This window comes from Watersipora subatra, chromosome 1 (genome assembly GCF_963576615.1).
Source record: "Watersipora subatra chromosome 1, tzWatSuba1.1, whole genome shotgun sequence".
NCBI classification, from domain to species: domain Eukaryota; kingdom Metazoa; phylum Bryozoa; class Gymnolaemata; order Cheilostomatida; family Watersiporidae; genus Watersipora; species Watersipora subatra.
In genome coordinates this window covers 11,624,580-11,641,742 of record NC_088708.1, presented here as the reverse complement: position 1 = coordinate 11,641,742, position 17,163 = coordinate 11,624,580, and the positions used below count along the sequence as shown (strand labels likewise).

The window sequence follows — 17,163 nt, the reverse complement described above, 5'->3', positions numbered from 1 at the left end:
ACAAAACTAAATTATATATAAATAAATTACAATAAAGTGGGATAATGTATGAAAATAGGTTTTTATTAGGTAATAAGCTAACACTTACTTTATTGCTTAAAGAAAAGCGGGTGGAAGTGTTGCTGTGGCAATACGGTGGAAGGATGATAGGTAGAAATTGCAATACAGATGTGGAGCTAGACTAACCCTGTGAGGCCCCATGTAGCATATGCACTACATAGATTATGAAGTCAGGTATTACTTTAGATTTAGCATGAATATAATTAATGTTTACGTTAAAGCCCAACATTGCATCTGTGCTACGCAGAGAATCTGAACTTTCATTGGTTACTCAAATCATGTGACTTCAAAACAGCCATATTTGAAAAATGAATACTACTATTACTAATAAAGAGTTCAGTGCAACACTGATGTCTCTTGTTTGCTGAATTTATGACTATAAAAGGTGAGAAACTACTTAATTTTGAGGCTAAAATATAGAAAAAGAAACTGAAATATAGAACAATGCATCGATTCACTTCGTAAGTATCTTGTATATATTGAGAGTATCATACATCCCTTTTAATACTTGTCACCTATTTGTTTAAAAACCACTCATTTCTTTTCATTCAATAAAATTTTTCATTATATTTCTAGTAGTACCAGCAATAGTAGCATTGAGGGAAAACTAATGTAATACAGCTTGTCAAATTGACATATTTTGACATATTTCATTTTGAGTGTTCAGCTGTTTCACTTGGTTGCTTTTGCTTTCCTATCAGTTTGTAACCTGTTGGTCATGTTTTATTATTATTATCATCAATACATCAATATAAATTATTTCTGTAAAATACTGTATTTTTTAGTTATCTAATAATGGCATCCACCTCAAGACCGCATCTCGTGATTAATGTCTTGAATGCTATAGATTGCAATTTGAATGATGTTGATAGCTTCAGTGATGACAGCATCATCAAACCATCACATTTCGCCATGAAATCAATTTCACTGATTTCGTTTTGTTGGTTTGAATTGTTTTTACCAGGAAATCAATTCAAACCAATAAAAAGGAGATTGAAAAGGTTATAGGCATGTTCTTTCATATGGTTTTAGTGAGGATGTCAAGGGTAAAACAGTGTTGGGATACTGAGACTGCTTACAGTCTGCTTACAGCTCGTTAATGGGTAATGGGTTGAGAGACATTTTGACAAAACTAATTCTTGTGAACAATTTAGAGATTGCTGAAGAGGATAAGAAAGCTGACAAAGTATGGAAGATTATTATTAAATTATGGCCAAATATGGAAGCTAAACTAGAACAGCGTGGATGGTGCAGATATTGTGATTTAAAGTCAAATTTCACAACGACTATACGCACTAAATGCGATGTTCGCCTTTGCTTTGTTGAGGGCAGAAATCGCTCTTTAAACTTTCACCTCAATTAGATATACATGTATGTAGATTTAAGTTATATAGAGGTTAATAATCTTAGAATGCTTCCAAACCTCCAATTGAATGCCACTTTTACGTGTATTTGACCGCCACCTCTATTTGACCGCCACCTCTATTTGACCGCCACCTCTATTTGACCGCCACCTCTATTTGACCGCCACCTCTATTTGACCGCCACCTCTATTTGACCGCCACCTCTATTTGACCGCCACCTCTATTTGACCGCCACCTCTATTTGACCGCCACCTCTATTTGACCGCCACCTCTATTTGACCGCCACCTCTATTTGACCGCCACCTCTATTTGACCGCCACCTCTATTTGACCGCCACCTCTATTTGACCGCCACCTCTATTTGACCGCCACCTCTATTTGACCGCCACCTCTATTTGACCGCCACCTCTATTTGACCGCCACTATAGGGGAAGGTTGAAACTTTTTTTTACCATCACTATTTACATTTTTTGATCTTTATGAATCTATAGTAGCAAGTGATCAGTACAAAAATGTCCACAAAATCATACTTATAGTGACTTGGTTACATTAATAACAATTAGTCTTTCATTGTTTCTGTTCATATCGAAGTTTGTTTTAAAAGTGAGTAATTTGCATTTGGATTACAGAAGCAGTAAATGTTTACTGTGCATTAGAAAATTGTAATGTATTGCAAAATTATTGCATACTGCACTGCAAAATTTATTGCATAATGCACTGCAATGACACAGTGCAGTTAATGCATCACAACCCAAAGCGATGAGTTTTTTTAGGATTCACATTTTAGAAATAAACATTTTGAACAATAAAGAATCAAACTACCGTATATGAAGGAGAACTGCGTACACTTTTTCCGACTTACAAAACTGTAATGTTTCAAGAAATTGGATGTCGTAGGTTGGAAATTACTTTAGATGGGAAGACAAATATTTGTTCAAATTTTACATTGTATGTTGATACATTGTATGTTGATACATTGTATGTTGATACATTGTATGTTGATACATTGTATGTTGATACATTGTATGTTGATACATTGTATGTTGATAAATTGTATCTTGATAAATTGTATGTTAAGGTGATCATAAGTAGAGGTTTGACTGTATTCTATATTGAACTCTCGTACGCTTGTAACATCATCTAGTTGTAATTCTGTTATAAAAGCAGTTTATAGAGTTCTTGTCTCAAACATTTAGAGTGATTTACTTTATATTGCTAAGTGGCTTGACTTTTGCAGTCAAAAGATGTCCTAGTTGACTGTTACTTTTGATATAGCCTACCTATATCATCTTACCTATGGCATGGTATATGTAAAAAGAGGCGATCTTGCTTTCAAATGATTTACATTAGTTAAGATGTGTCAGTTAATGCTTGTGTTGTTTGTTTCTACTTTAGTTTTATTGGTTGCTCGTGTTGTCTATTTAAATATGCAGCTGGAGAGTGCTAGTTTTTGTTAGAGCAACAGTGCTGTTGGTAAGACCTATTCTAAGTAAAATACAATGGGAAATGCTGACTGTAAGGACTTGTAAGCACCACTCAGTCACATGTGCCTATTTAGATTACTATTCTTTGTAGCGCCATGTGTGCAGATGTCATACAGTTTGCTGGGAGACTCACGTGAGTATAATATGACACTTGAGAGAAAATTGTTAAAAATGTTCTCTTTCTACTAGTATTCTATTTCTGTGTGTAATTTTTCTGCATGGAGCTAAATGCTAGCCAATCAAATTTCACCATTCTTTGGCCTTTTGGCGCAGATTTCAAGAGTTTGTATCGCAATCTAACAGCCTGAACAAAACAGACACTTTCACTCAGTTGCTACAGATCTGTGATAAAATTGGCTATAAGCTAAACAAGATAGTCTACCGTGGTTACACCGTTACCATCAAGCTTCAGGTGGGTATAGAGCTGCTGATGGGTGCATTCTCTCTTTCATTTGATGGATGACCTTGTCTCTTATTTACTATTCTTAGCCTCACTTCGCATCTTACCATGTTAGCTTGCCTGCTATCTTTTGGTCGTACTTTACGTTGTTCTATAACATACAATTTGCTGGCCACAGGCTAACTGGCTCTTCACTTACAGGAAATGCATAACAGAAACATTGAGAATCGAACCCGTATGAAACTGCAGCACGAGACGCAGGCTATGGAGCAGAGGATCAAAGACTTTACACTCTCCAAGCAACAGGATCGTGTAGCTCAGTGTAAGTACATGTCATCAAACATTGGTTTGATTTATTGTTACAGGTTTACATTACTCACTATTAATGTATAAGTCACTCCCCATACGTGGATCACTGTATGTGCATGAGTCACTATTGGTGCATGAGTCACTATTGGTGCAGGAGTCACTATTGGTGTACATACCACTGTTAGTGCGTGAGTCACTATTGGTGCATGAGTCACTATTGGAGTACATACTCACTGTTAGTGCATGAGTCACTATTGGTGCACGTCCTCACTGTTGGTGCACGTACTCACTATTGGTGCATGAGTCACTATTGGTGCATGAGTCACTATTGGTGCATGAGTCACTATATATAGCATTTATGCGGATGCTAGGCAAGTTTGGTACACTTTATGCGGAGTATACCGTATGTAGCGACAAGGCTAATCCAAACAAGGAGATTGCACTGCTGCTTGGTAAATGAATTGAACGAGTTTATTTATTCTTGGCGACGAACAAATCTATACATGTTGTCCAACTCTTAATTCACCAATACACCGTGAAATCTAAAAGTTTAAATGAATATGTGACATGTGGTTTGCAATACTAGAAAAGATAAAAAGTGTACATAACAGCCATAAAAACATGCTAGAAAAAATGAATTTTACATTACATAAAAAGTAGCATACCTTTAATTGTCCAGGAATTGCCTTGTGTGCATATAGTAGGCATGAACTTCTGGAGTATACAGCTATACACGTCCTTTAGTCAAGGCATGAAAAAACCTACTGCCCAGGCTTGTCAGAGCACCCACTGGTCAGCAAGAGCAATTACTGGTGTCCCCAAACCCCATTGGTAGATGTAAGGTGACGACCTCCAACAAACCCAATCACAAGTCACCAGACTACCTGCTGCCTAGGCCTGGTTATTACGTAACAAACCCCATCACCAGACCGCTGTTGCCTAGTCCTGTTTATTACATAACAAACCCCATCACCAGACCACTGTTGCCTAGTCCTGTTTATTACACTCCCACCTAATTTTATACAAAATTATACACCTTGATTAAACATGATACTATCGAAGCTATGACACTGTGGGTATAATATATGGGTATAATAACTGTAAGCATATGCTATCTAACTATCTATTGCTGGCACAAGAAGTATCAACTTCTGGACGGGCCTCTCCAGCACAGAAGGTTCCGTCATCTTCTTTCCTTGTCTGTCGAGGTGTCTGTTTGCTACTCGCAGCTGAACTCTTCGTACCAGGGCATCATTGTCCTTGAACACCTGCTGTACAACTGCTGTGAGCCATTGTCCCCGTGGTAGATTTTCGTCCATTATCAACGCAATGTCACCAATTGCTATGGATCTCTCTATCTTTGTCCATTTTTGTCGTTTAATTATGTGAACGAAGTACTGATTGCGCCACTCTGTCCAGAAGTGTTCAGCGAATTGTTGTACCTTTCGCCACATTTTACGGCCATACACCTCTTGATTGCCAAATTCTCCTGGAACTACAGTTGATTGACTGGGCTTCATAGTGATCAAATGATTAGGTGTGAGCACTATTTCGTCAGGCTTGTTGAGATTATCTACACTAAGTGGCCTGCTATTCACGATAGCCATGACTTCGTAGAAAGCGGTTTTCAGAGCCATCGTGTCCATTCTTGTGGTATAGGTAGGAAGCATAGCGTTGAGCACAGACTTCACTGTGCGTATCTGCCTCTCCCACACGCCACCGGCGTGGCTGGCACTCGGAGCATTGAACTTAAACTCTATCATAGAGTCTTTCAAGGCGTCTTGAATGCCGGAGCCCAGGCTCGCAAAACTGGCGAGGAGCTCATTTTTTGCGCCTATAAAATTTGTTCCGTTGTCGCAGCATATTGTTTTAACGGGACCTCGAATGCAAATAAAGGAGCGCAGAGCATTTATTAGAGCGTCTGTTGACATTGAATCCAGGAGCTCTATGTGGATAGCCCTAGAATACATGCAAGTCAGAAGGAGACCCCATCTCTTTACTTCTATACGGCGATCCTTAACTGTGTATGGTCCAAAACAGTCCATACCTATATGCGTGAAAGGCGGAGTAGGCTCAATCCGGCTTTGGGGCAGTTCTCCCATCTACTGCTGTACTGCTGGTGCCCTCATTGCTCTGCAAGGTGCACACTGATGAATATGGCGTTTAACTAGCTTGTTCGCAGCTGTTATCCAATAGCCTTGAGTTCTTAGAGCCCCTAAGGTCATGGCCTGCCCTTGGTGATACACCTTCTGATGGGCTCGTTCTATCAGAAATTTTGAGACATGAGCTTTCTCAGGCAATATCAGAGGGTGCTTCTCTTCGAAGCTTAACACTAAGGATCTCCTAGCTCTCTCACCAATCCTCATCATGCCTTGTTTATCCAGGAATGGGGTCAAACACAGTAGTGAGCTTTGCTTGTGCACCGACTGAGAGCTTTCGAGAGCCTTCAGCTCATCTCTATAGTATTCTCTTTGCGTTAGCTTGATAACTATTTTCTCTGCTTCTTGCAGTTGAAAAACATCCAAGTTTGGTTTTCGCCAACTTCTATTTTTGAGCATTGTTTTAGCCGTGGCGATTGCTCTAATCAATTTTGTCCACGATCCATGTCGTTCAAAGTTTAGCTTTCTTTCTTCTGGCTGAGCCTTCCTTGCACACAACGCCTGCTTGGGTCGTTTGATCTCTGGATCCTCAGGGAGTGTTTCACCTGAATACTCATTGTTTAAGTGTTTCCTTATATCTGGAGCATGCAGAAACTGTGGTCCATCCCACCATGCGGACTTTTGGAGGCTAAATAAGCTTGCACCCCGAGAAACTAGATCGGCGGGGTTAGCCTTTCCTAGAACGTGGTGCCATTGCTCACATTTAAAGTTGCTTCGTATTGTCTGCACCCTGTTTGCCACAAACATGTGATAGCGGTGTTCATTGTTCTTAATGTAGCCTAAGGCTACAGCAGAATCGGACCAAAAATATTTTTTGTTGATTTTCATATTGAGCTCGGCCTTGAGAGTTGCGCTGAGTTTTGCTGCTTCTACAGCTGCCTGCAGCTCTAAACGTGGTATAGTCATCAGCTTCGTGGGAGCAACTCTTCCTTTAGCCATAAGCAGTGTAACATGGACCTTGCTATGTTCATCCACCATTCTCAGATACGTGCAAGCACTATAGCCTTGTAGGCTTGCGTCACTAAAGTGATGCAGCTCTGTGTGCACTGCTCTGCCAAGGTCTTTTGCTTGAACACATCGATCGATTTTGACGGTGTCTAGATTGTCTAGCTCATTAACCCATTCTTGCCACTGTTCTTGCAACTGCATGGATACTTCTGCGTCCTATTCGCCTTTCTCCTGACAAGCTTTTTGGGAAATCATTTTTAGTGTAAAAGGAGAGAGCAACCCCAAAGGGTCGTAAAGCTGCGAGACGGCAGACAGTATTCCTCTTCTGGTAGGGGCTGTGAACTTCATGTTATTCTTGAACTCTATGGTATCGGTTTGTATAGACCATTCTATGCCAAGAGTTCTTTCAGTAGGTAGACGGTCATGAAACAGGTTAAAACCCTGTGCTTCCTGTACTACTTCAGACGGTGGTATAGCAGCCATTACTTCTCGGCTATTGCTTACAAACTTATGAAGTCGCAAGTTACCACTGTTGCATATGTCAGTTGCTTCGGCAATCAGGTTGACAGCCTCCTCTGTTGTATTGACACTAGTGATTCCATTGTCTACGTAGAAGTCTTTGATGATAAATCTGCTAACTGAAGGTTTCTCATGTTCGTGTTGTCTTGCAATGTGTCGCAAGGCAAAGGTTGCGACGCCTGGAGACGAGGTGGCTCCAAAGAGATGCCTTGTCATTCTATAGGTACTCACTGATTTCAGATCTGGGTCAATCCAAAGAAACCGTAAATAATCTCTATGTGCTTCTGGAACATAAAAGTTGTGGAACATTTTCTCCACGTCGCAAGATATTGCTATTGGGTTCTTACGGAACCGCAAAAGAATGCCCACCAAACTATTCATGTGATCGGGCCCAGTAAGCAACTTCTCATTGAGTGACTCATTTGCATATCTGGCACTGGCGTCAAAAACTACGCGAAGTTTTCTCTTTTTTGGGTGATATATGCCAAAATGTGGGATAAACCACTCCTTGCCTTTATCAGCTTCATCAGCGGCTACTTCTGCAAAGCCGTTGTCTACCATATCTTTGACGAAACTGAAATACTCGTTCTTGTACTCTTCATCTCTTTTGAATCTTTCAACTAGCTGCTTTAGTCTTTTCTCGGCTTGTGCCTTGTTATTAGGCATAAAAGACTTGTCCTTGAATGGAAGTGGTAGGCAGTAGGACCCACTTTCTAGCTTTGTTATTCCTCCTTCCAAGGTGTCCAAGAATTGCAAATCATGTTGTGACAGCTTTGGTTGTCCAAGAGAGTGATCATCCAGCACACATTCTTGTTTGATTTGGGTGTTATGTACTGTGAACTCTTGTACCGGCTTGCTTATCTCACCACACAGCGTCCATCCGAGCTTCGTTTTTACTGCAAAAGGCTGTCCTTCCTGCCCGAGTATGGTTTTTAATGGGGCTAATGCTTTTGAGCAGTCAACTCCTATGAGCAGTCCCACTGGAATATCCATCTTGGGTGGTAGCTTTCTGAGCAAGCTCTTTAGATGCGGGAGATCAGCTACATGACTTCTATTCGGTATTTGAGTTGGTGTACAGGGGATACATTCCTGCTCATAAGCCTCAATCTCTAACTCTTCTGTTGCTGCTAAGCCAAAGCCCCTAACTGTGAGCTTGTAGCGATTTAAAAGCTTAGTCTTCTGTCCATTTAGTGTCGTAATAGTGATTCTTTCTGGCGTGAACATTGGCTTTAACTTAGAAGCTAGGCTCTGAGAAATGAAGCTGACATCTGACTGGGTGTCAAGAAGAGCATAGACCAGCTGCTCTGATAGACTCATTCCCACGTAAACTGGTACAATCATACTAAGGAGCCTGCTTTGACCCTGTTTCGCTGCATTAGCATTTACTTTCTCACTTTCGGCTACGCTCTCGCCAGACCTTTGCGGCTGAATTTGCTTCTCTTTAGTACTTTCTTGCTTGATTGCTTTCTCCTTAGTAGAGCTTCTTTTTTGATGTAGAGCTGTAGGATGGGCTTTGCCGCATTTACCGCAGGTAGCCCTTTCTGAACAGCTTTTGCTGCTATGTCCGGGCTTTATGCAGCCAAAGCATAGCCTTCGCTCTATGATAAACTTCTTATCTTCCTCGCTTTTAGCCGCTAATGAGCGACACTCTGTGACAATGTGAGAGTTTTATGACAAAATATGCAATCTTCAGCCTTGCTAGCGTTGGAGCGATAGCTTCTTGCATTTTGTGGTTTGTCTGAGATGTTGGCTTTTGACTTGGAATTTGGTTTTGAGTCACTTCCATCTCGCAAGTTGTTGTTTGACACTCTAGCTTCACGAGCGACAAATTCCACATACTTTGAAAAAGGTGGAAATCCTCCCTTCTCTTCTTGGTCCGTTACATAATACATCCAGCGGTTGATTGCCCATCCAGGGAGAGCCTTTATAAACTTCTTATTCTCTCTTTTCTCATCCAGAGCCTTGAGGTTTGGAATAGCTGCTTGAGCCGCGAGACATTGTCTCAAGAAATATGAGTACTTTTTGAGTGCTACTTGGTCTTTATTGCCTATCTTTGGCCATCCTTCCAACTTGTCTCTGAAGCCATTTTCTACCAAGTCGTCTCTACCAAATTCTTCTTGGAGAGTTGCAAGCGCTTCTTCATAAGCATTAGTAGTTTGCAGCCGGAAATATCCACTGATAGCTTCTAGTGCTTCTCCACTTACATATTTCCTGAGTCGGTGCAACTTTTCTATCAGTGTTCCTTTTTTGGAATAAATGAGGCCATTAAACGAGGCTCTCCAATCGGCATACTGGAGAGGGTCTCCACTAAAGACAAATGGCTCTGGTGGAGCTAACAAAGATATGTGCATCCGTTCTGTAACGGCGTCTGCTATGTCCTCCGCTTTATTTAACATGTTTTGTTGTGACGTTGCTGTTGTAGGACTCCATTGTTGTGCTACTTGATATCCTCCAAGTGCTTCATGCTGAGCCTGGAAGCTGTTTCTAGATGTTTGCGGTAGAATTGGCTGTTCAGATGTAGACTCTCTGTTGAGCTCAATGGCAGATGCTCTTACTGGTTGATGCTCTTGTCTTCTGATTGGCTGGTTAGAAACGTGTGAATTTTGTGGCATAATGTCTGCCTCCAACACTGAGCGTCTACGTCCTGTGGGAAGTGGTGGTGCTGTCTGTATGGTAGCTGGATTCGGTTGCTGCGTACTTTCTGCATTGTCAGATCTTGTTTTTCTCAGCAGTCGTAGCTGCCTAGCAGCCATACGAGCTTGCAACTGCTTCATCTGCTCTTCCAATTGAGTTTTGGCCTCCTGCAATGCTGCCTCTTCCTCTTGTAGCATTCGCTCATTTTCCTCATGCCTTCTCGTTGTTGAAGATAATCTCTTAACTGCTGGCTTTTAGCAATAAACTGCTCAAAGAGGTTTTGTGTGACAGTTTCAACTTTATTTTCACTAAGTGTCTTAATCTCATCAAATGTACTACATATAGCATGCAATTTATGTTCTATCTGTGAAATAAAAACTTGTACATCATGCAGCTCTTTGCTTTCAGCAGCTACTGAAAATGTTTCACTTTGCTCTTGAAACTCATCAACAATTTTTACTAATCTCTGCGAAAGTACTAAAACCTTTTGCTCTCTAGCTTTTAAAGTAAGTTTAGTGTCACGCCTGGACCTTTTAAGTGCTTCGCTCTCAGACACATGTGCACTGTCAGGCACAGCTACATGACTACTATTACCCTCTTTACTCTGCTCAGTCGTAGATAGGGTTTCATTTACATTTGACTACGATGTCATTAACTCTTCATCAGAGGATGCCATTGTGCACAAAATCTTATTATTGAGTCAACCTTATGCTATTACTAATAATCTACACCACAATATTTGTGTGCAGTTAACCACAGCAAGTTTGGGAATGGTCAATACATTAATTGCGAGCTTATCAATAATTGCCTTTTTTACACTTTACTTCAATGTAAGGGAATTGGACAAGGTTCTACTGCAAGAAAGACAGCTTGAGCAACTGCGGCAAACCAAGGCCAAGCAACAGGTAGACAAACCACAAGTAACAGGATGAGGGTGGGGCCACCATCAACTCCGCGAGCTCGTGGACACACAAACAATAACCCGCCCAACCAAGGTGTGCTCTGACAGTCCTACCCAGTTACAAGAGTAACTAATAAAGAAAATGCAGTATATAGAGACAAAAAACAAACAAAACTATGACTAACTGTAACAGGTCCAAAACGAATTATGACTAACTCAAACCTACTGGGTAAACAGATTGCTGGGTAAACAGATTTCAACTTTAATTAAAATGTAATAAATTGTATGTGTAGCAACTTAGCTGTAGCTGACGCATGGGTAAGAGCTCTTGTGTGTTCTCTGGTATGTCGATACAACGATGTCTCTATGTTTAGTGTACGATATGTATGAGAGTGTTAATAGCAGTGTGTTTACGACGATGAACTGTAGTTTCCACTGTGAATGTTTGCTTCAATATGCACGGTTCTATCTCTGTAGATGCGCAGTACTGTGTAGCCTTTGATGTATCTCTGTACGACTATTGTCTGTGATTGTTGTTTAATCAGCTGACTTTTGACTACGCGTGTATCCTTGTACGTTTAGTACGTCTACGATTTAGTGTTAAATCCGTAACGTGAGACTAGATATTCTTGACTCTATGCCTATATGCGTCTAGGTTCACAGAAGTCACTCCTAGAGAGGTCGAAGAATTTCACTCCTTGTGAGAGGAATTAAGAGGTCGAATAATTTCACTCCTTATGAGAGAAAATTAAAGATTTCACTATAGCATTTATGCGGATGCTAGGCAAGTTTGGTACACTTTATGCGGAGTGTACCGTATGTAGCGACAAGGCTAATCCAAACAAGGAGATTGCACTGCTGCTTGGTAAATGAATTGAACGAGTTTATTTATTTTTGGCGACGAACAAATCTATACATGTTGTCCAACTCTTAATTCACCAATACACCGTGAAATCTAAAAGTTTAAATGAATATGTGACACGTGGTTTGCAATACTAGAAAAGATAAAAAGTGTACATAACAGCCATAAAAACATGCTAGAAAAAATGAATTTTACATTACATAAAAAGTAGCATACCTTTAATTGTCCAGGAATTGCCTTGTGTGCATATAGTAGGCATGAACTTCTGGAGTATACAGCTATACACGTCCTTTAGTCAAGGCATGAAAAAACCTACTGCCCAGGCTTGTCAGAGCACCCACTGGTCAGTAAGAGCAATTACTGGTGTCCCCAAACCCCATTGGTAGATGTAAGGTGACGACCTCCAACAAACCCAATCACAAGTCACCAGACTACCTGCTGCCTAGGCCTGGTTATTACGTAACAAACCCCATCACCAGACCACTGTTGCCTAGTTCTGTTTATTACATAACAAACCCCATCACCAGACCACTGTTGCCTAGTCCTGTTTATTACACTATATATGCATGAGTCACTCTTGGTGCACGTACTCACTTTTGGTACATTTACTCACTAACAGTGTTTAATTCACTATTGGTGCCAGATTCAGCCCTTGCTCAAACTTTTAGCTAGTTTTTTGCCATGTGTATATTGTTTGGCGGCAAGTATGTGTAGAATTATTCAGCTTTTCTCTTACTCCAAACACTGAACACGTGTGCAGTTTAGGGGTTTAGTAGTGCCTTTCAACACTTTGAGTCTATGGTGCTCAGGCTATCTACTCGGCTAGTTATATGTTCTTCACATTTATATGCAGTGTTAATGTAAATATAATATTCTGCCTGTCAAATACTTCAGCGTTTTTAAGCTCATAGTTTCGCTGATGCCAAAGGCTAGTTATGAGTTGTCTGTTTTTGCAGTGAATGAAGTTGCTGACATGAAGGAGCAGCATTCTCAGACAAGGACCAAACTAATATCAGACCATGCTCTGCAGAAAGCCTCAGAGGAGCATGCTCAGCTCCTGCGTCTCAAGAAGCTAAGGCTTGACTCTGAAATGAGTATGTTCCTTTTGATCTATTTGGCAGTGGACATGTGATGGCAGGAAAAATTGTTCCTGGCTCAGTTGTCAGAAAGTGCTTGCAAATGTTTTATTACTTTAGTCTTGCTATCTTACAAATGGCAATTACTAGGAAAACTACTACACACAGATTTAGTTTTCCTAGTAATGTTCTACACACAAATTAACTACTATCAAAAGGAGATATTTGCAATAATTTGTTACAACAGTAAACATAAGAGTACGTTTCAGCGACAGCATGAGAATACAACTCTACATAACAGGCTTCACAACTCGTTGAACAAAATGTCATGATTTTCTTGGTATTTTTGTCTAAAAAAAGATTTTATGTCTTCTTTATTCGCCATCAGCGGTGAGACCAGTAAATTTGTAGTCATAAACTTAGAGTTGGCTTCCATCGGCTTTTCTCAGAGATAAAAATGATTGAAGAAACAAACCTTTCTGTAAGCTCTTTACAGCGTCAAACTCGGTGTATCCGCTTTAATGTTCGAAAACTGAAGGAGGTTGTTTAATTTTGACAGGGCTGCAGGCTGAGAAAAATGAGCAGGAGGCAGAATACATGCAGAGGCTGACAGGACTGGGAGTGGATCTCACTCAGTATTTGCGCACAAAACAGGCTGAGCCATGCTCGGAGCTTGTTGTTATCCAGAGTTAAATCTACAGTGAATGTTGCCAGTCAGATTTGAAAGAACATTCGTTAGCGGAAACGTCCATATTTCTATTTTTTTACATTATTCTTGTAAGACTTTGACTATATTACATAAATTATTGATTTATTGTTATTTATCCACGATTACTTATATGGCTTTGTGTAATAACATAAAAGAAAGAGTTTCTGTGCAAAATATTCATGTGTCAAGAAGATATGATTAACATGATTGTGTTTGTTGCCAAGGTACATCATCGCTCTGCTAGTCTCAATCTCTCACTCTCTATCCTTCCTGACAGTCCATATTTAGACTAGGCTTGTTGTAATGTCGCATTCACCAATGAGAACTTGGCAATGTATGGCAGTTTACATCATTTATATTTTACCTCCCGTATATTTGTGAGAGCTCAGATTTGAATCAAAATTGGTAAAAAGTAAGTATAAAAAATAGGTATTGAATGTTCATAAGCACATTTCGCTGCTAGCATATTATAGGTATCCTTGGGGGAACGCTTAGCGACAATCCATAGTGTTGTTTTTACTGCAGATAAAAAAGTCTAAGAAAACTTATTTGGCTTATTGATACAAAGTAGCCTGCTTAGTATAAAAAAATAGAGTATAAACTATAAAAGTAAATAATATGCAAGTATACAGCGTATGGTTAAATAGCCAGTAGAATGTACGTGTACTAAAAATGGTATTTGATTAGCTGATGAAATGTCACATAATAATTATAGACTTCATCGCATGTCAGTGCATAGTAAACAAGAGAGTTATGGCAACGGAACTCCGGATCAGCAAATGAAAGGGTGAAGAGTAGACAATGGTTACATCTAACCAAAACAGGCTTGAGCTATACGTGCACAAAAAAGCAAACGTTATATGCATGTACCTCAACAAAAATTGTACATGAAATGGGAGGTTACTTTTTGTTGTACATGAAATAATCTGGCTATAGACAAAAATCCAAGGCAATTACCTAACTACTATGCATACATTTATGTGTTTTGAGATGGTCATTTCATGAACATGAAAGTTAGTAGCAGGTGCAATATCATATTTACCTCCAGTGAAGGCGTTTTCTCGGAGGTCTTGGGCGGTTTTCAAAAGGTGGCCTTTCTCGTCTACGAAGAGGTTGTAATACACGAATATTTTTTCCATGTTGATAAGAACCTCTAGGTTGCATTTTTAGTTTCTTTTGTTGCATGATGAGGTCTTTGTCATAATCTGGTCGCCTATGTGACGGTCTCCTAAGATTTGGCAACCTTTTCCGACCTTTGTCACGATCTGGTCGCCAATGTGGCGCTCTCCAAAAATCTGATAGCTTTTTCTGTTGTTTTTTTCTCATTTCAATTGTAAGAAATGGCGTCATCATATCTGAACTTACATATTCGAATATTTCTAACATGTGCAGCTCTAGATTTTGCGGCAAATGCTGTGCTAAAATTGTGCCATTGGCAAAGGAAGTAATATTTTTATGTGTGAGGTCATGATAACCATAGTCCAACATACTATATATATCTACGGTAGTTGTCTCTACCTGCTCTTGCAGGACCCCTAAATATCTGTCCTCCATCCAAAATGGCTTATTTACAGCTATTTTTGGCTGCAACAGTTTCGGTATATCTCCGGACATCACAATAAAAAATCCTGCACAGAATGGAGGATAGATTGTTTTACCTGGAAGCACGGAGTCATCCACAGCCCAATAATCTCTGGACTTAGTTTTATATCGAACTATCTTTGCTTCTTCATGCAGACTGCAGGCCATAGTTGCAGAAGGTATAGAGCTAAGGCTTTCAGTGTTGTTTGTCAAGATCAGTGCTATCTCTTCCAATAAAATTGTTGGATGGAAAATAACATCATCATCCATTTTGAGTATTAGCTTAATGTTGTAGCAGTATTCTGCGATATACTCAATTCCACTGATTGTTTTGTAGACCAGAGTCTCATATGTATCTGTAAGTCACATATGAAGATATGAAGATGTTATTGGTGAGCGTATATTTATGCAATAAATGGCAATCACAAAAATCATTCGAGTAATGTTTTACTTTTTTGTGATTTGCAGAGGCTTAACGTAAAAATCAATGCGAATGTCTAGCCAAATAACAATTTGGCACTCTTACCTTTAAAATTAGCCTGTACAATGTCTTTGTGCATTTCAAATTCATATTCTAGCAAGTGTTGGTAGTGTGCCTCCCCTGTGCTTGGTAGTCCCAAAAAGAATACTAACAGTACCTTGATACCATCGGGCCAGATTTTAGGATTCCCCATCGTTTCACGAAAAATGGATCGGAGGTTTGAAGAAATAATTCTGCCTTGCACCCATATCAACACATCTGGGGATTCTGCGAAAAAATTGGAGGTTTGCCTAGACGCTACATTATGACTGAATTTTGTTAAACCAAAATTTTGTACATTCTATATGGTATTGCAACACATTCTAAAATTTTCAGTCTCTGACAATAGCCTCAATTTCAATGTTCATATAGGCTCTCAGTCTATCAAAATAATTTTCTGTGTAAATACAATTTTAATTTAATTTGTGGTGTAATGTAATTTAATAACGTGTAAATACAATTGCTTCATAGTTTAAATCATTTGGAGGTTAATTGTGAATACAATGAAAAGTTGGATAAGCAACACTGGGAGGAGTTCGAACAACTCAGAAATATAAACTGTTTTTTAAAAATATCATTTGTAACACTGTTGCTAATACATGATGTAACAAGTTTGAGCTATGTATGACACTTCACACACTACAGTATATTTAACATATCATATCACACACTACAGCATATTTAGCATATCATATCACACACTACAGTATATTTAACATATCATATCACACACTACAGTATATTTAACATATCATACTCGTTTTATTAGACTCAATGCATTATCCTCGACACTTGATGGTTTCTGGACTATAAACTACGCCTTATATCTTCTGTATGATAATCCATGAATAACACTTTATGCATAATACTCTATGCATAACACTCTATGCATAGCACTCTACGCATAACACTCTACGCATAACACTCAATGCATAATACTCTATGCATAGCACTCTATGCATAACACTCTATGCATTATACTCTATGCATAACACTTTATGCATAGCACTCTATGCATAACATTCTATGCATAATACTCTATGCATAATACACTATGCATAAAGGATTAAATTTCATAAATTGCATTTTATCCAAAATAATAATTTGGTAAACATTAGAGGGTCAGCAAAAGTGTAGGGTAGTAAGGCAACTCCAAAAAAGCCTGTTGACAAAGTCACCCTTTATTAAATGTAAAGGGAATGCAATAGGTAACAGACGTTAATAGTAACTGGTATAAAAGTAGCAATCAAGCGCAGTCAGTGATTGGTAAACTAACGAGGGAATCATATTATTATTTCAACGGCAGTATGATCATCACTCACAAACAGAAGAAAATAGTAGTAATTTGTAATGATAGGTGATAAACTCGATATTGAACAGCAGCAAATAAGGTTAATATTGATAGCATAAGCTATCCTGATTAAAACTAACTTTTCTCCTAATACTCTTGTACTCTTGTCTGCGTCAGTCTAGAAATATTCATCTAGGTAAAAACAGCATAAACATCGATCACGCTGGTAGGTCTATGTATTGTAGTAAATAGTGTGTGATGTTTATAATGAAAGTTACTTCGGCTTTTATTCGCCTTTATAATTTGTAAACTTTTGGTGTGTTGCGTACATAATAATTCAGTCGAGT

At 39.2% G+C, this 17,163-nt stretch overlaps 1 protein-coding gene across 1 annotated transcript in view; it reads left to right on the top strand.

Annotated features, from left to right (window-relative positions):
* The window catches only part of LOC137404594 (uncharacterized), a 28,888-nt gene extending 15,265 nt beyond the window's left edge, over positions 1-13,623 (top strand). Inside the window, exons 7-11 of the mRNA XM_068090816.1 lie at positions 2,999-3,040; positions 3,181-3,319; positions 3,509-3,629; positions 12,596-12,733; positions 13,275-13,623. Coding sequence (XP_067946917.1) covers positions 2,999-3,040; positions 3,181-3,319; positions 3,509-3,629; positions 12,596-12,733; positions 13,275-13,408 — 574 coding nt within the window. The 3' untranslated portion in view covers positions 13,409-13,623. The remainder of the gene's footprint in view (positions 1-2,998; positions 3,041-3,180; positions 3,320-3,508; positions 3,630-12,595; positions 12,734-13,274) is intronic.
* Positions 13,624-17,163: the final 3,540 nt, after the last annotated feature.